A 20,101-nucleotide genomic window follows, 5' to 3' on the forward strand; every position below is an offset into this window, starting at 1 on the left:
AGGCCTGGGCCATCTCTACTTGCGGATTGGGTATGTAACGGGCGAAGCAGGCGGACTTCCACCTACCCAACTTTTTGATGATGTGGACCGGGACCCCTTGGCGGGAGGCAGTTGAAGCTGCTCCGATCCGAAACGAATGTCCGGAGTAGTGAGCCGGATCGAGGTGAAGGATGCCCAGGAGTATCCTGACATGCTCCATGAACTGGGCTGCGTTCAGTGGCTTACCGTGGAATGGTAGAAGCGGGCCAGTTCCTGGTTGATCGGCCAGAAGGGTCAACAAGCGGGTGAGCATGGCGACCGGGCACCAGCGGTTGTTAGTTTTATAAAAATGTATGTCCGTCCCCGGGCCAAGTTGTTGCGTCTTGGACACTGCTATATGCAGGATGAAATGGTCTCCGTGCCTGACCAGGTGGTGCTTGCATAGCGTGCGAGCTGAGGGGCTACTGGAGGTAAACTCGCCTGGCCGCAAGAAGCCGTAGAAGGCCAGGTGTATGGCTGCTTGTATAATGGTACTAGTGTGGAGTCCGAAAGGTGCAGTGGCCAAAATATCGGACATGTTTCTGAAAATGTCTCCTGTGATAGGCAAGCGTTTGAGGGAGGCCGCAGGCTGGCGTTTCTGGATGCCACGCATGACGGCCCGAATGGCGTGGAAAGTGAACAAGGAGGGTTCAGCGGGGTCCTGGAGGGACGTAAAATGTTGTACCCCGGCCAGGTATAGTCGGATCGTGTTGACGGATAGCGCCAAGTCCGAGTGGCAATGGGCAACGAAGGCCAGAACTTGCTTGACCCGGGAGGTCTCTGTGGAGTGAGACGTTAAGAAGCGGTTAAAGGCCCTCCAGGCTGTTTGGTAGGCCTTGCGGGTATTGTCTGCGAGGGAGTGATTGATGAGTTGAGTCGCGGCTACTAGGTGAGGGGTTAATCCAGGGTCAGTTGAGACCAGTCCGGGATAACTGCTGACGTTGGTCCGGCTCCGGGCACCTGATCAAAAAAGGAAACTAAGTTAAAGCGGGAAAGGGCGTCCGCTGCCCGGTTACATTTACCGGGGATAAAGGCACAATGGACATTAAATTGAAACAATAACGAGAGCTGGACCAGTCGCCGCAGGAAGGACATAATCTCCAGAGACTTGGACCTGCCTTTGTTAATGATTTCCGCAGTGGCGAGATTGTCCGTTGAAAAGGTCACTGTTTGACCGGACCAACTGCGGCCCCACGTATGGGCAGCGGCTACGATGGGGTACAACTCAAATAGGGAGGACGTCTCGGTGAAGCCCGGAATAGCCAGTATCTGAGGAGGCCAAGGGGCTGCAAGCCAGAGGTGGCCAAAAATTGCCGCGAAACCCGTGGAGGCCGCTGCGTCGGTCACGACCTGCGGCGATGAGGAGGACACGGAGGGAATGAAGAGGGACACGCCATTCCAGGACGTCAGGAATTCTTCCCACATGGCAAGGTCTGCTATAGCTGCGGGGTCCAGGCTGAGGATATGCTCCGGGTCTTGTGAATGAGACAGTAGGACTAACAGGCGTGATATGAAAGCGCGACCTTGAGGGATGATGCGCATGGCAAAATTAAGCATACCGAGAAGGGACTGTAACTGCCTCTTGGTACAAGTTCTGGTGCGGGTGAAGTCCCTCATGACCGACCTGATGCGGCTTAGTTTATCCGGGGGAAGGCTGGCCTGCATAGTGCTGGTATTTAAGCTGACCCCGAGGAAGGTGATTGCCTGCGCAGGGCCCTCTACCTTGTGCTCAGCAATCGGGACGTCAAGATTATTGAAGACCACCCTTAGTTTATCCAAATCCCCTGGAAGGGAGCCAGGTGACTCGACCAGCAGGAAGTCATCCAAGTAGTGTATGACTCCCTGGCACTGGGCTACGTGCAGCAAGATCCATTCGAGAGCCTGCGCAAACGAGTCGAAGAGCCAGGGGCTACTCTTGGACCCGAAGGTCAGCTTAGTGGCAAAATAGTAGAGCTCCCTCCATTTGATGCCATGCCAGCACCAGAGAGATGGATGGATAGGAAGGAGCTTGAAGGCGTCCGAGATGTCGGCCTTGGAGAGCCATGTACCTGTGCCTGACTTGAGAATGGCCTGGATGGCCATGTCTACGGACGCGTATTTGAGGGAGAACTCCTCGGAGGGGATAAGAGAATTAAGACTGGGGACAGAGGAAGAATAAGGCGCTGACAAGTCGTAGACCAACCTAAGTTTATTTGAGAACTTGCCCTTGACAAGCCCAATAGGGCTGACTCGCCAGGTGTTAAATGGGGGCTTCGTGAAAGGGCCTATGATGAAATTCCGGTCTAGTTCTGCCTGTAACAGCTGGTCGATGGCCTGTACGTCGGTGGCTGCTGACCGCAGGTTCTGGCACTCGTGTGTGAGGTGAGGGAGGGAAATAAGTCCTGTATGAAAGCCCTGAGTAAAGCCCTGGACTAGGTAGGTGGCAAGTGAGGGGGTGGGGTGATTGGCGAGGTAGACACCGAGCCACGACACGTTGACCCGGCTCAGTCACGATTTCCTAGCCTGCTTAAGCTCGCACATGAGCCTGGGATGAGCTCTATTACACCGTGAGCATACATGGAGCAGCCTGCACTGGCTGAAATTGCACGACCCACTGTTATAGTTGTTACAGATGGCTGCGCCACCCAAGGTCTTGACCGGGCGCCCCAGTTTATCTGTCTGAGGCAGGCGTGCCGGTGCTGGTAGGGCCTGGGCAGAACCTGAGGTCGATGGACCGTCTACAGGCGGGGTTGCCACCGAGCTGGCACACCAAGTCGCGGTGTGAGTAGCTGACTGGCAGATGGCACAAAGAGGAGACCGCAGCCCTGCGAAGTGTCGGCAGAACAACTCGGTGTCCAAGGCACTCCAATCCGTAGGTAACTGAAATTGAGAGAGCCTGGCGGCCGCCTTAGCGGAGAAGGAGCGGTGATAGTCATAAAAAGCGAAACCGCCGTATTTGTACCCCAGGTCGACTACTACGTGGAGGTAACGATCCAGTTCCTCCCTTCTGCCGGGGGAGGCCGAGCAGATGACATCCCTCAGCATGCCGAAGGCCAGGGTGAACTCGGTGACTGACAGCTTCCTGTCCAGCCTGGGGTCTTTGGCTTTGAGGACCACCGACACGTCCCCCCAAGTATAAGCTTTATTTTCTGCCAGCTCGTGAATGGATATCAGTAGCGAGGCCAGATTGACGTCCTTTCCCTCTAGGATGTCCTTCCTGATGTTGGCTGATATTAAATGGGAAGGGTACACTACTGGCGTACACCCGGGGGTACCTGCGCTAGTGTTCTCCACTGCTTGTGGAGCTGGAATAGGAGGAGAAACGACTGGGCGGGTCTCGAGGAGGGCCACCCGACTCTGAACTTCTGACATTGAGGTCGTCAGGGATGACACCAGCGTGTGAAGCTGCGTGATGGAGGCAGCGATGGAGCCCAGGGAGGCCTGCTGGGCACTATCCTCAACCGCGGCTGCAGGAGGGAAAAGGAGCCTGAAGAGCTCGGCCTTTCTGGCTGTAGCTGGGAAGGGTACGCCCCTACGCCTCAACTCGGCCGTCAGCCTGGGGATGGTCCATGTTCTGAAGGACCTTTGGCTGCCGCTCTCTGAGAAAAGAGACGGAGACAACGGAGCCGTGTAGTCCTCGCTGCCAGCCTGGGACATGGTGGCAAAATCCGGGCTTGGTAAGCTTTATTAATCCCTGGGACCGGGTTTTCCTCCTATACGAAACCTAAGAGGGTGACATGGATTACAAGACTCGTAGGAGACTCCTAAGCAAACTTTTTTATTTTTTATATATTTTTTTTTTCTTTTTTTTTTTTTTTTTTTTTTTTTTTTTTTTTTTTTGAGAAGGGCACTACCGCTTGTGGGCGTTTCCCTTCCCGAAGATTCTCTTACCTAAGGAGGCACCGTCCGACCCGGTGCAGGTTGGACCTACTGAAAACTCGACTGATCTGAGGAGATGAAGGTAAGTTTGTATGAGACTCCTATGCCTGCAGAGAGATGTCTAGCTAAATCGTGGAGGTAAGACTGGAAAATGTGAAGAAAGACATAACTGAAATGAGCTGCATAAATGAAACGAGCAGACAACCGAATTAAGAATAATGTGCGTATGGCGACAGAGACGTGACTTGGTTGCGTCGTAGATGCAAGACTTCCTTTTCCCTTCCCTTCCCCGTTTTTTTTTTTTTTTTTTTTTTTTTCCCAACGCAGATGCGTATAGAACGTGGGGTTTAAGCGGAGGTGGACCCGCCACGTGGAGCTCAGGCGGAGGTGGAGCCCGCCACGTGGAGCTCAGGCAGGGGAGGGGGGGGGGGGGGCTGCCGCGTGGAGCTCGGGCGGGGGGGAACCCCGCCACGTGGAGCTCAGGCAGGGGATAGAGGGGGGGGGGGGGATCTGCCGCGTGGAGCTCAGGCGGAGGTGGAGCCCGCCACGTGGAGCTCAGGCAGGGGAGGGGGGGGGGGATCTGCCGCGTGGAGCTCAGGCGGAGGTGGAGCCCGCCACGTGGAGCTCAGGCAGGGGAGGGGGGGGGGGGGACCTGCCGCGTGGAGCTCAGGCGAGGGGTGAACCCTGCCACGTGGAGCTCAGGCAGGGGAGAGGGGGGGGGGGGGGATCTGCCGCGTGGAGCTCAGGCGGAGGTGGAGCCCGCCACGTGGAGCTCAGGCAGGGGGGGAGGGGGGACCCTGCCACGTGGAGCTCAGGCGAGGGGTGAACCCCGCCACGTGGAGCTCAGGCAGGGGGGGGGGGGAGGGGACTTTGCCGCGTGGAGATCAGGCAGGGGGGGGGACCCTGCCACGTGGAGCTCAGGCAAAAAAGGGGGGGGGTACGGAAATGAGGCGTGCAGCTGGGCGCACCAGAACGAATCGATGCATGAGGAATGCGATGGGATTCGACTTGGAGCGTAATAAGTGACAGAAATGTTATGCCATGACAAAGACTAGAAACAAGGACCATGCTTGGACCTGCGAGTGACTCAGTCTCTGGAGTATGTACAGAAATGAGGCCAACCTTGGGGCACTTTGAAGCGAATCGGTGCGTTCGAGATGCGACGGGATTCGAATCGGAGCGCGCCAAGTGGCAGAAATGATAACATGGTTAGAAATGGCAGAAAATTAAATGATCCGACATCACCGACTGACATGATTGAAGTGACTGCAATGATTGACATGAAAGGAAATGACATGACGGACATAGTACCAACGGTATGACATGATTTTTTCTTTTTTCCAGTTTTTGGACAATCTGAGATTGACATTGCCCGGACTGCTCAATTTGGCGCGACAAGCAGACGGCTGTGATTTCGAGATGGTTCGATCGGTTCGAACACAACAAAAGAGTCATTTGGTTTAGCAACGACGTGCTGCGAAACGAAGCCAGTTGGCACGAACGACGTGTATCGAAAAGGTGACAACGATTTCTACGAAGAAGGGGTAGTGACAGCGAGGTACCGAATACAAGTGTCGCGGTTAAGCCGTTCGTGTAAGCTAGAGTGAGTGGTTCGTGAGTTCAGGAATCTAATTTACGTGACTTTTAAAACACATGAAACGAAAAGGGTGCCGAAGCCCTACCTGCGACAGCCGGCCCAGACGTGTTGTACGACAACAAAACTTTCGATTAGAGTATAGCGACTCAGACGGCGACCAGACGGACGCTGACGAACGACAAGGTTTTGTCGACACGAGGCGGACGAAAACGTAGGAACTCACGAACCCGGCTCACTGTAAAGTCTCGTGGATAGTCGGCCCTTGATTTCTGACGTATCAGATATCGCGCACCGGAACCGACGAGGGAGCCAGGCGAACGGGCTGGTTATATACTCCACCGGGCTCCACCCATAATTCCAGGCCACCATACTGGCCTTTCCATATATATATATATATATATATATATATATATATATAAACACTTTTAGGATAACCTTTGTTAGATGTTTATAGTTTCAACATTCATACTAACTTGATAAAATAACATAGAGCAGTTACTTACATGTATGTGATGAAGTTTATTGAAAACAACATACTATGTTACTTATATAATTAGTTATTGTTTAACAAAGGGCTTATGTTTACACATCTTTGTACATGTAACTACTGTACTTCCATTTCATTGTGATATCAATAAACCTTTTTGACAAGGAAAAATAGCAGCCTCCCCAGACTAGCTCTCTGCCCTGTGCACTCCCTCACTTCCATTTACTTCCCCATCCCCACTATGATATTAGATTTTTACTACAGGAGTATATAATGAGTTTGGAAATTCTAGAGAAATGCTTAAAGGAGAAGTACAGCCAAAGCTGGTTTGGCTGGACTTCTCCTGTGGATCACAACAGTGCAGTTCGTTTTGCACTACTGTGACCCATTTTCAGCAGACAACGGGTTGAAGTCCATTGTCTGCTGAGCTCCAGGCTCAGGTAAGATGGTGACAATGGAGTTGGAATCAGCCCACATACATGGTGGCACCCAGCTCAGCCTCTCAGCAAGCCACTGAGAGCCTGAACCGGCTGCTCATGCCCCCTCCACAGCTCAGCACTCCAGTGAGCATGGATGGACAGAGCAGAGAGCCGGTGACTGACACAGTATGCTGTCAATCATAATAATGGCAGGAGGCGGGACATCAGCAATCAGTGTTCTCATATACTATACATGACACAGCGGGAGAGCCCCGCTGTGTCATACAAGTGATTTATAATAATAATCCCCACTCTATACTGATGGTCCCTGACCAGCTGCACTGGTGGGACTGACATGAGGCACTGGTGGGACTGACATGAGGCACTGGTGGGACTGACATGAGGCACTGGTGGGACTGACATGAGGCACTGGTGGGACTGACATGCAAGACTGGTGGGACTGACATGCAAGACTGGTGGGACTGACATGCAAGACTGGTGGGACTGGCAAGCTGAACTGGTAGTGCCTGACATTGGGCTGTGGTGGTCCCTGACATTGGGCTGTGGTGGTCCCTGACATTTGGCTCTGGTGGTCCCTGAAATTTGGCTCTGTTGATCACTGACATTTGGCTCTGTTGATCACTGACATTTGGCTCGGGTGGTGGTCCCTGACATTGGGCTCTGGTGGTCCCTGACATTCGGCTCTGGTGGTCCCTGACATTCGGCTCTGGTGGTGCCTGACATTTGGCTCGGGTGGTCCCTGACATTGGGCTTGGGTGGGACTGCCATTCAGCTCTGGTGGTCCCTGACATTTGGCTCTGGTGGTTCCTGACATTTGGCTTGGGTGGTCCCTGACATTTGGCTCGGGTGGTCCCTGACATTTGGCTCGGGTGGTCACTGACATTTGGCACTGGTGGTCACTGACATTTGGCTCGGGTGGTCCCTGACATTTGGCTCGGGTGGTCACTGACATTTGGCACTGGTGGTCACTGACATTTGGCTCTGGTGGTCCCTGACATTTGGCTCTGGTGGTCCCTGACATTTGGCTCTGGTGGTCCCAGACATTTGGCTCTGGTGGTCCCTGACATTTGGCTTGGGTGGTCCCAGACATTTGGCTCTGGTGGTCCCAGACATTCAGGACTGGTGGATACTGACACATTGCACTGGTTTGCATTTCTATTAAAATGCTTTGCATTTATAAGACTGTAATCTATCATACTGTGTGTTATGTATGGCTTGCTGGCTGCAGAATGAGGGGTTTGGTTTATGTTGAAGTGGGCGAGTTCACATTTACATGTACAAGCATAGTGTACCTCCCACATTAACTTCCATCCCAAGGATTCATGGGAAATGTAGTCTGATTACAGCGAGGATATGATGCAATCACTGTTCTAAGAGATCCTTCCTGCCAGAAAAGATTATGCATTTTTTGAATCACAGAGCTGACTTCCTGAAAATTTAAGCATACATCTCTCTTAACCTCCCTGGCGGTATGATTATTTCAGATTTTTGATGCTTAAGTAGTACAATTATTTTGCATGGAAATATGGTGTCTTATATTGTAGGCCTTGTGACAGAGCGAGGCTCTGTCCTTATGAAATTGGAGGAAAAAGAGACACAGAAACAGAGTTTGCATATCTGCGGACTGCAAGACTACGGAGTGTAGCGTTTAAATGGAGAAAACTGCTCTGTCCGTTTTTCTCCAGGTTTTGCTAGCTCCAAATGGGATTCTGTAGTTTGGAGATCCCTGAGAGTCATGGGTGGGACGGGATCTCCAACCCTGTGTCCAGGTCTTCACGATAGCGAGCAGGGTGTGTACCCAGCTGCACACAGCCCATATAACGAGGGGCTGTTGGGAGTAGAGGGTGGAGGATGGTGAAGTGTGAGCAGCTTGCTGCTGCTTGAAGACAAGCCTGTGTTTGGAGAGTGGTCTGCCCTGTGGGAGACTGTAATCCATGTAAGGGACTGGGAAAGGCTGATAGCCTTGAGAGTCAGGAAGACTACGGAAGCCAGTGAGTCCAGGGGGCTGGAAAGAATCAATAAGTCTGTTGGGAGCAAGCAGAGGAACTGCTGACGAGAGAGCCAGGTGGTTTGGTATGTTTTCGTTTGTGTGCTGAATGAAGTTAAACCCCTGCGTGGGATTCCTGGATGGACTATTGTTTTGTTTTTCTTTTAATAAACGTGGGCTACCAGGCCCTTAACTAGAAATGCCTGTCTAATGTGGACTGAAAATGCATCTAACCACTTGAGCTAAACACCCCAATGTCACAGCCTGTAATTCTTAGGAATAACTCACTTAAATCTGTCCAAACCAGAGTCTAGTAGACATCCCGGGTATGATAAAATTTGAAAAACAAAATCATAAATTAAAAAATAAATAACTATAAATAATTATACCAAATAATACTATAATAATAATAAAAATTATTCAATAATGTAATCAAATCAAAAACACAGAAATTTGCTCAGTTGCAGAATTGTCACTGTCATTATATCAGGGAAGTAATTTGTATCAAACTCACCATCTCCCTGCGCAAAGATGCACACAAATTTGCCATGGATCGGTGCTCCGGCGCACACACATTCGCAGCCCTACTGAGAGGCGTGCGCGAGTGCGCACAAGCACACGCGTTCCCTGACCAGCCTATAAAAGGATCCTTAGCACAAGTTGCTGGTTTGTCTCAGCTCACCTGTGTTTCCCTGCTTCCTGTTCCTGTTTGCCACTTCCTGTTGTGACCCGGATTACCTGAAGACTATGCTGATTCTCTCCTGACCTGACCCCTGGCTTGTTTAAACGGACTTCCTGCTCTTAGCCTTGCTGCGCACTGGACTGATACCTGTGTTTGACCCTCGGCCTGCCTCTGGATTATTCTCTGTCTGCTGCACTTAGCCTTGCTGGCTCCAGGACTGATCACCAGTGTTTGACCCTCAGCCTGCCTCTGGATTATCCTTTGCACTCAGCCTTGCTGGCTCCAGGACTGATTACTGGTGTTTGACCCTCGGCCTGTTTCTGCACTTTCTTTACCTGTTTTACAGACCTGCTAGCTACTTAACTTCTGGTCCAGTCCATCCTGCACAAGCCTTCTTACAGACCTTCACACAAGTCAGGTATCCCGCTGGAGGCTTGTGCCTCTTGGTGCAACCCATTCCCTGTATCACCTCCAGGGGTGGTGTGTGCTGAGTCGCAACAGCCACCGCTCTCTGCATCTTGGCCTCGGTGAGTACCTCTTTGCTGATAGTACAAACCAGCCATGTCAGAGTCCAACAGAGCGGGTTCACCTTTGGAGATGTTGTGCCAGCAAGTTACAGCCCTTGCAGACACTGTGCAGAAATTGCAAGAAGGGTACACCCAAATCGACAGCCGTCTTCAGCAATTAGCAGGAACACCTGCACCAGTTAACGCAGCACCAGCGCCCCCTGGCGGGGCCTCCCTACCACAGGCCCATTCACCTCCTGCCCTGGTGATGGCGACTCCTGAACCAAGGGTACCTACGCCCGATCGATTTTCGGGCGACCGAAAAAAATTCAGGGCATTTAAAAATGCCTGCTCCTTATATCTGGCCCTGCAACCAAGGACTTTTTCTTCTGAAATAGTGAAAGTTGGATTTATCATCTCCTTACTATCCGAAGAACCCCAGGCATGGGCACATAGCCTTATGGAACAAAGAAGTCCTCTCCTGAACTCGGTGGAAACCTTCTTTAACTCCATGGGTCAGTTATATGATGAACCACAATGTACTGCTACAGCTGAAGCCACTTTGCACACCTTAACACAAGGAAAGAGACCAGTGGAGGACTATACCGTCGAGTTCCGTAAGTGGTCAGCTGACCCCGGCTGGAATGAGGCCGCCCTCAGGAACCAATACCGACAAGGCCTTTCCGAAACTTTGAAGGACGAATTAGCTAGAGTGGAGACCCCCGCCTCTTTGGAGGACCGGATTCAATTAGCCACCAAGCTGGACAGGCGCATGCGAGAGCGTCGCTCTGAGCCCCTTCAGACCCCTCGGCCCAGCTGGATGCTCCCCAAGTCGACCACTTACCTTACTTTACCCTCCAATTCCGGTCCCTGCCGGCCCCTTGGCCGCGGAAGGGGAACCCATGCAGCTAGGACTTGTTCGCCCTCGTCTCACCCCAGATGAAAGGCAACGAAGACGACAGGCCAACCTATGTCTGTACTGCGGAGGGGTTGGCCATTACCTTCGCAACTGCCCAGTGAGACCTTGTAAGCCACCTCTGCAATTTGTTATGAACTATCAAGCCACGAACCTCACCCAGTCTTATGTTACTCTTTCTGTTTTTCTGCAGCTGGCGGAAGAGAGGATTCAACTACCGGCCGTAATTGACTCCGGAGCATGCAGTTGTTTCCTGGACATCTCTGTGGCTCAAAAACTTCACATCCCTCTCCAAGACAAAAAACAAAATCTTCTTGTCCACTTGGCTGATGGGTCTTTACCTCGCTCCGGACCAGTTACACAAGAGACCCAGCCGATTCTCACCATCACGGACTCGGGCCACCATGAGTTCTTACGCTTTGATTTGATTTCTTCTCCCATATTCCCTATTATTTTAGGACTCCCTTGGTTGCAGGCCCATGACCCCCAAGTTAACTGGGGCAGAAAGAAGGTCTCTTTTACATCCTCTTACTGTTCCCAACACTGTTTTCCTCCAGTTCCAGCTACTTGTATGGCAGTCGTTCCTGCATCCGACAGTCTTCAGCATGTCCCTCCAGTATATCTTGAGTTTAAGGATGTTTTTCATAAGAAGAAGGCCGATTGTCTACCACCTCATCGGTCTTACGACTGCCCCATCGAATTGTTACCTGGATCTGAAATTCCTTTCGGGCGCATATTCCCTCTATCCGAGACTGAACTATAGGCTCTCAAAGCCTACATCGATGAGAACCTGGAAAAAGGCTTAATTCGGCCCTCTTCATCTCCAGCCGGGGCAGGTATTTTCTTAGTTGAGAAAAAAGATGGCTCCCTCAGACCCTGCATCAATTATAGAGAACTCATTAAAATAACTGTCAAAAACCGATACCCACTCCCGCTCATCCCAGAACTATTTTAGCGCTTTCGGACTGCCAAGATCTTCTCCAAACTTGACCTACGAGGCGCTTATAACCTTGTCCAGATTCGTACCAATGACGAATGGAAAACAGCCTTCAGGTCCAGGTTTGGGCATTTTGAGTATTTAGTGATGCCCTTCGGTCTGTGCAACGCCCCGGCCACCTTTCAACACCTGGTGAATGACATTTTCAGAGACTACCTTGACGACTTTGTAGTCGTATATTTAGACGACATTCTCATTTTTTCTGCCACCATCGAACTACACCGAGACCATGTAAGAAAGGTCCTTACCATTCTTGGGAAACATAAACTATACCTTAAGGCAGAAAAATGCGAATTCGAGAAGACCGTTGTCCAATTTCTTGGATTCATCATTTCCACTCAGGGGATCGCCATGGACCCCCAAAAGGTCAAGGCGATTCTTGATTGGCCCACTCCAGGGGACAAAAAAGTTGTGCAAAGATTCATAGGCTTTGCTAACTTCTATCGAAGATTCATTGCCGGCTTCTCATCCATTGTTTCTCCGATTACGCAGCTGACCCATCAACATGGACGCTTCCAGTGGTCCCAGGAAGCTCAGGAAGCCTTTATTAAACTGAAATCTTTGTTCACTTCGGCATTCATTCTACAGCATCCAGACTAACTTTTGCCATTTGTGTTGGAAGTTGACGCTTCTGAAACCGCCACTGGTGCCATTCTTTCACAAAGACGGGGCCCCAAGGCCCTTTTGCATCCAGTAGCTTTTGCCTCCTGAAAGCTAAATCCTCCGGAAAAAAATTATGATGTCGGGGACCGAGAGCTATTGGCCATTAAGTTTGCCTTAGAAGAATGGAGGTATCTCTTAAGCCGCGTACACACGGGGCGGACTGTCTGGCCAACTTAGTCCGTCAGACAATCCGACGGACAGTCCGTCATACTTTCGAATGAACGGACTTGCCCACACACGGCACTTTTTGAGCGGACTAATACAGCGTACTAAGTCCGCCATACTATCCGCCCTACTTTTGAAATGAACGGACTCGCCCACACACGCGGAGGAAAGTCCGCTCATTTCGAGCGCGTCTCCAGGTAGGCGGGGCCTGCGAAGGAGACGTTGCTGACCCCGCCGCCTGGAATGGACTTAAAGGGGAACCCAAACGCCGAAAAAAATCGGCGTGGGGCCCCCCCCCCAAGTCCACAACAGACCCTTGTCCGAGCACGCTACCCGGCCGGCCAGGAAAGGGGGGCGAGCGAGCGCCCCCCCCCCCTCCTGAGCCGTACCAGGCCGCGTGCCCTCAACATGGGGGGGTGCCCCCAAAGCACCTTGTCCCCATGTTGATGAGGACAAGGGCCTCTTCCCGACAACCCTGGCCGTTGGTTGTCGGGGTCTGCGGGCGGGGGGCTTATCGGAATCCGGGAGCCCCCTTTAATAAGGGGGCCCCCGGATACCGGCCCCCCACCCTATGTGAATGAGTATGGGGTACAATGTACCCCTACCCATTCACCTGTAAAATAAAAGTACAAAAAAAAACACAACACACGAGATAAAATACTTTATTGCACAGCTCCGGGGGTCTTCCGTCTTCGGGGGTCTTCTCGCCGGACTCCTCCGCTATCTTCTTGTAGCTCTTTTGCTAGCGGAGGAGTCCGGCTTTCTTCCTCGCCGCCGGTCTCTTCTCCCGACTTCGGGGGTCTTGTCCCCCTCTTCGGTTCTTCTGCCGGGCCACCGCGCCTTCTTATAGCTCTTTTACAGGCGGTGGCCCGGTCTTCTGTCGCCGCCGCCTTCCGTTCTTCTTCTTCTTCTTCTTCTTCTTCTTCTTCTCCAGGAGATGTTGCCTCGACGATCTCTCCGGCCGGAATGCCAGAAACGCACTGCGCGGCCACTTATATAGGGACAATGGGGCGGTGTCACATGGCTTTATGTCACATGGGTTGGTGTCACATGGTGACCCCGCCCCCTTACGATGTCATAGTCCCCATGTGACATCAACCCATGTGACCAACCCATGTGACATAAAGCCATGTGACACCGCCCCATTGTCCCTATATAAGTGGGCGCGCAGTGCGTCCCTGGCATTCCAGCCAGAGAGATCGTCGAGGCAACATCTCCTGGAGAAGAAGAAGAAGAAGAAGAAGAAGAAGAACGGAAGGCGGCGGCGGCGGCGACAGAAGAACTGAAGAGGGGGACAAGACCCCCGAAGTCGGGAGAAGAGACCGGCGGCGAGGAAGAAAGCCAGACTCCTCCGCTAGCAAAAGAGCTACAAGAAGATAGCGGAGGAGTCCGGCGAGAAGACCCCCGAAGACGGAAGACCCCCGGAGTTGTGCAATAAAGTATTTTATCTCGTGTGTTGTGTTTTTTTTGGTACTTTTATTTTACAGGTGAATGGGTAGGGGTACATTGTACCCCATACTCTTCACATAGGGTGGGGGGCCGGTATCCGGGGGCCCCCTTATTAAAGGGGGCTCCCGGATTCCGATAAGCCCCCCACCCGCAGACCCCGACAACCAACGGCCAGGGTTGTCGGGAAGAGGCCCTTGTCCTCATCAACATGGAGACAAGGTGCTTTGGGGTGGGGGGGCTCGCTCGCCCCCCTTTCCTGGCCGGCCGGGTAGCGTGCTCGGACAAGGGTCTGTTGTGGACTTGGGGGGGACCCCCACGCCGATTTTTTTCGGCGTTGGGGTTCCCCTTTAAGTCCATACCAGGCGGCGAGGCCAGCGACGTCTCCTTCGCGGGCCCCGCCTACCTGGATACCTGCTCGAAATGAGCGGACTTTTCTCCGGGCTGGAAAAGTCTGCTCATTTCAAAAGTACGGCGGACTGGCACACACACGGGCGGATTGTCCGCCGAAATGCGAGTCCGACGGACAGTTTTACGGAAATTCCGAAATACTTAGTCCGCCAGACTGCACGCTGAAAAAGTCCGCTGAAGCCCACACACGAGCGGACTGTCCGCTGAAATGTGTTTCGGCGGACTAAGTAGGCCAGACAGTCCACCCGTGTGTACGCGGCTTTAGAGGGCACAACTCATCCTATTACAATTTTTACGGACCACAAGAACCTAGAATATCTCAGAACAGCCAAGCGCTTAAGACCACGACAAGTCCGTTGGGCACTTTTTTTTCTAGGTTCAACTTCCACATTTCCTACCGTCCCGGGTCCAAAAATGGCAAAGCGGATGCACTCTCCCGGATGTTCCCTGAATCCCCCCAGTTTACTGAGCCCAGCACCATTCTGTCACCGCAAAATTTTCTCCTGCTTACACAATCCGACCTGGTAACCGCCATTAAAACAGCCTCAAGCCACTGTACCGATCCCGTAGTGTCTTCCTTGAAGAAACGTAATGGTCTACTTTGGGCACAGGATAAGATCTTTGTCCCTCAGGAAGTAAGGCCAGCAATCTTAAAGACTTTTCATGACCACAAGTTGGCCGGCCACTTCGGAATACGGAAGACGCCAGAATTGATTTCCTGTTCCTTCTGGTGGCCTGGTAGGAGGCGGGACTGTCAGAAATTTGTCTCCTCATGCATTCCGTGCCAACGCAACAAAGGATTTAAAGCCAAACCTTGGGGATTACTGAGACCCCTACCTATCCCTGAACGGCCATGGACAGACATTTCTATGGACTTTATTGTGGACCTGCCACCCTCAGAAGGGTTTACCACCATCCTGGTCGTGGTTGACCGTCTTTCAAAAATGGCCCACTTCTTGCCCATGATTGGTACTCCCTCTGCCATGGACGCTGCCAATACCTTTATTAAGGAAATAGTCAGACTCCATGGAGTACCTAACAGTATCGTCTCAGATAGGGGCGCTCAGTTTACTTCTAAATTCTGGAAAGAACTCTGTAAGGCCTTGGAAATCAAGGTCTGTCTCTCATCCGCATACCATCCTCAGAGCAACGGTCAGACAGAAAGAACAAATCAATCTCTAGAACAATATCTCCGCTGTTTCTGTTCCGGCTCCCAGGATGACTGGTCTTCCCTTCTGTCTTATGCAGAATTTGCATACAACAATTCTGTACACACGGCTACTAACCAAACACCGTTTTGGTCGAATTTTGGATTCCATCCCTCCTTCCTCCCCAACTCCATCCCTGAAACGTCAGTCCCTGCTGTTCAGGATCGGATAGTCTCTATCCAATCAAATTTTCAAAAGATTCGAGAAACCATGCAAAGAGCTCGAGACGATTACAGGAAGTACTACGACAAAGGGAGAAAGGAGAATCCAGCTTTTAGAATTGGCGAGAAGGTCTGGCTAGCCTCTACTCATCTCAAACTACCCTGCCCTTCCTGTAAGTTAGGTTCTAGGTTCATGGGCCCATTCACAATCAAGAGAATGGTGAATCCTGTGGCCTTCGAGTTAGACTTACCCAGATCATACAGAATACATCCAGTTTTTCACGTATCTCTCTTAAAACCAGTGGTTCCTAGTCCATTTCCCGGAAGAGAGGAGCCTCCCCCGCCTCCAGTTGTAATAGATGGGGAGGACGAATTTGAAGTGGAAGCCATACTTAGCTGCAGAAAGTCGGGCAGACAACTTCAGTACCTAGTAAAATGGAAAGGGTACCCATCAGAAGACAACTCCTGGGAACCTTCTGGTAATCTTCATGCTCCAAGATTGATTAGAGCTTTTCATCAGGAACATCCGGAGTTGATGGCCAGCTTGGGCTTCCGGAGGCCGCCCCTTGGGGGGGCACTATCTGGGAAATAATTTGTATCAAACTCACCATCTCCCTGTGCAAAGATGCACACAAATTTGCCATGGATCGGCACTCTGGCGCACGCACATTCGCAGCCCTACTGAGAGGCGTGCGTGAGTGCGCACAAGAACACGCATAACGTGAATTCCCTGACCAGCCTATAAAAGGATCCTTAGCACACAGACAAGTTGCTGGTTTGTCTCATCTCACCTGTGTTTCCCTGCTTCCTGTTCCTGTTTGCCACTTCCTGTTGTGACCCGGATTGCCTGAAGACTATGCTGATTCTCTCCTGACCTGACCCCTGGCTTGTTTAAACAGACTTCCTGCTCTTAGCCTTGCTGCGCACTGGACTGGTACCTGTGTTTGACCCTCGGCCTGCCTCTGGATTATTCTCTGTCTGCTGCACTTAGCCTTGCTGGCTCCAGGACTGATCACCTGTGTTTGACCCTCGGCCTGCCTCTGGATTATTCTCTGTCTGCTGCACTTAGCCTTGCTGGCTCCAGGACTAATCACCTGTGTTTGACCCTCGGCCTGCCTCTGGATTATCCTTTGCACTCAGCCTTGCTGGCTCCAGGACTGATTACTGGTGTTTGACCCTCGGCCTGTTTCTGCACTTTCTTTACCTGTTTTACAGACCTGCTGGCTACTTACCTTTTGGTCCAGTTCATCCTGCACAAGCCTTCTTCCAGACCTTCACACAAGTCAGGTATCTTGCTGGAGGCTTGTGCCTCTTGGTGCAACCCATTCCCTGTATCACCTTCAGGGGTGGTGTGCGCTGAGTCGCAACAGCCACCGCTCTCTGCATCTTGGCCTCGGTGAGTACCTCTTTGCTGATACATTACTTTTCAGTATTTGATGACGGATCTCCCCAGAAATCACTATCGCTCAATTTTGCGAGTGATTCTAATTTATTTTTTAATTAATTTTTAAAGCTACATGCAGGGCACTGGGCAGACCACTAGGGACAAAAGGGATGTGAAATAATTACATACAGCAATGTAATCTGTAAGATTACATTAAGATTACATTATACTGTATGTAATGTGTGTGTTTCACTTTTTGAATTTGGCGCCATTCTCCGTACCCGTGCGTCGCACTGCTCGCAGGGAACGGAGCTTGGCACCGTGATAGATCGAGCGGAGGACGAGCCGCTCACACAGTGGGGAGACATCGCTGGATCCAGGGGATAAGGTAAGCATACTCATCCTGGATCCAGCGATGCAATCCCAAGTCTGGCTCGGGGTTACCGCTAATGGTACTGAATTTTCACCCCGAGCCAAACTTGGGAATACCGCCAGGGGGGGTTAAACAGTAAGAAATTTCACAAATGTAATAACTGTTTAGTGTTTTGTGTAGGAGGGGTGTACTAATGGGGGATTTTTTGAAAATCCCAGAGCTTTGCTTTAATGGAAACATGTCACTGGAAATACACAGATATGTGTACATTTCTGGATTTTGTGTAACAACAAAAAGAATTTAAATAAAAAAAGTGAAAAAATTAAAAGAAACAATTACAGCAGCATGAGGAGCGTTTTGTTCCCAGCTTTCTTTATATAAAGATAATGGACCATACACTAGTATATGGTCCTTGAGACCTGGGTATGCCCAATAGGCTCTGTGTTTGTATGTTTATTCTTTTTCAAATCTAATAAAAAGAATTTACAAAAAAGAAATAAATAAATAAAAATAATGGATTATAATAAGGGTGTTTGTAAAACTTTTATTTTTTTTTTTTTACCAAAAAATTTAATGAAAAGATTTTGTAAGCCTGTTTTAAATTGGTGAAATCTGTATACCTAAAGTAAAATTTCAGCTGTCATGACACTTTAAATAGTTTGATTGGGTCAGGCAGGCCAAAGCTATTTCCATTACTAAGCGATGAGTCCTCCGCAAGTGTCCTGTAATGGACTCTACAGCTCTATTAGCTGCATACATGGAAATCGTGATGTCATCTGCCTGTCTTTCTGTCTTGGCCAGTCGGCTGGAATTCTACTTTAATTATTCCTATATGTTTACAAGTACCGTATGTACAAGTGAAAGCGTTCTGTTTTAGGCTACATTCACATCAGAAATTTAGGCCGGTGTAAATTGTAGCGACAGGAATCTGACTGACTAACCCCCGTGGGTGGGGCAAAACACGTCAGGGGGCATGACCTGGAAGGAGTTAAAGTGTTACTGAACCCAGGACTGTGCATTCACTATATCTGGTCTCCCAGTGTACACAGAACATGGAACTGCAATCATTTTAATAAATATGAACTGCTAAATACCTTTTCTCATCAGAAGTATATAGCAGTCTTGTGACTTCTTTCAGTGTATGGTTAAACTTGTAGGAGGAGTTTTCATTCTACTCTGACTGTCCTATGAGGCTGCAAGACTCCTGACCCCCTGTCGGGACATGCACCCTCCCAAGAGAAAAAAAAACTCTTTAGCAATACACACCCAACTGAGCATGTGCAGAGTGCCCCCCAAGGCTCTGTTCCATCAGGAGATGGTTTGGGGACTGTGGATGAAGGGAAGAATCAGAGAAGACAGGATCAAACAGTCTTTTTACACAATGCAGAGGATTAACCCCTTAGGTTTCACAGTGAGTGTAACAAGCATGTTTTACAGCATATAGAGACAAATTTTACTGTGTGTGGTTTTAGCAACATTTTAAACTTAGGCTGCTATCATCTATTACACGCTGGGCTTGTACGGTGTGCGGCGGCTAAGGTCTTTCTCTACTTGTTCTGTGGATTGCATGGAGTCAGGGCAGACACTTAGCTTGACCTGCACCCTCAGTGGAACACACCAAATTGGGGACATAGATGTCGGAGTGGAGACCCTGCGGTTCTGAGTGGCTAGGTGCGGTCACCAGCCCTGTTCACTATAATGACAGGTCAGAGGTGGCCGCAGCTATTCCTGGCTTTCTGCACAGCCAGCAATTATGTGTGGCTATCCCTGCTGGAAGCACTTTGTCTGTGTACAGCAGCGATCACTGCAGGTAATTGCTGGCTGTGTGGACTGCTGCGAATAGCTGCGGCCCCCGGCGACCTGTCCTAATAGTGAGCTGCAGCAGGAATCAGAAAATTCTTGACGTTACAATTCACACTGGCCTAAAGACCCGTACACATGGGCCGAATGCCGACCGACATCGATTGGTTCAATAAAAAACAGCCAACATTTGGCCCGTCTGTATTGCACCCTGTCCGCCAGAAGCCACCTTCTGTCTGACGAGCATTCTGGAAAACCAGAAGCCAACCAGGTCCCAGTCAGTGCTCTCAGCCAATGGCAGAGAGTGCTGATCAAAGTGGAGGAGATCACTGTACTAATGTCAGAGCTGACAGTTTTTTTTTCGTTCAACCAGCTTGAGCGGAAAAAAACGAATGATGTGTACCAGGCTTAAATCTTCCACGTGAATGACATAGCCTTACACATTATTTGTGTTTAATGTTACTAGATCTTCAGGTGAACTATCAATGTTTTGTAGCCCAGTGGGATCCTGTTACTAAAGCACCTCTCTACAAAAATCTAAAACGGAGTAAAAGTACAAAAAAATCTGTGTTGTCTTTCTTCACAAATACACATACCATGCCAGTGACATTTTCATAAAAGAGCTATTCATACTTGAAAGTATGTGCCATCTCTCACCTTTGCCCTTGTAGGATTTCACTTGGTTTACTGTTAATCAGTTTATCACTTCTATGACGAGACTGAAAAGCAAGTAAGTCTGATTATCATTTGATCATGCATACATGGTCTGTTGGAAAAGTTGTAGTGCTTGAATGTTCCTTAAAATGAAAATGTTCCTTAACAAAAAAAAACACACACCTTATACTTACCTGCAATGGTTTTGCACAGAGCATCCCTGAACCTCCTCTTCTAGGGGTTCCCTGCTGCCGCTCTCGGCTTCTCCCCTTCTCCGTGTGCCCCTATAGTAAGCCGCTTGCTATGGGGGTAGATGTGCGGGCTCAATCCCAAGCCAGGCTGTGTGCG

At 50.4% G+C, this 20,101-nt stretch overlaps 1 protein-coding gene across 5 annotated transcripts in view; it reads right to left on the reverse strand.

The window, feature by feature from the left end:
• Positions 1 to 20,101, reverse strand: part of LOC143974510 (phospholipid-transporting ATPase IK-like) — a 293,505-nt gene that overhangs the window by 173,803 nt on the left and 99,601 nt on the right. For 3 of the 5 annotated variants that reach the window (XM_077475984.1, XM_077475985.1, XM_077475983.1), the window contains exon 6: positions 19,757 to 19,818. The exons of the other annotated variants lie outside the window; for them this stretch is intronic. In XM_077475984.1, coding sequence (XP_077332110.1) covers positions 19,757 to 19,818 — 62 coding nt within the window. The remainder of the gene's footprint in view (positions 1 to 19,756; positions 19,819 to 20,101) is intronic. 5 annotated transcript variants of the gene reach the window in all.

The sequence above is a fragment of the Lithobates pipiens genome, unplaced genomic scaffold, assembly GCF_037356315.1.
Source record: "Lithobates pipiens isolate NorthernLeopardFrog02 unplaced genomic scaffold, aLitPip1_a1.2 Scaffold_13, whole genome shotgun sequence".
NCBI classification, from domain to species: domain Eukaryota; kingdom Metazoa; phylum Chordata; class Amphibia; order Anura; family Ranidae; genus Lithobates; species Lithobates pipiens.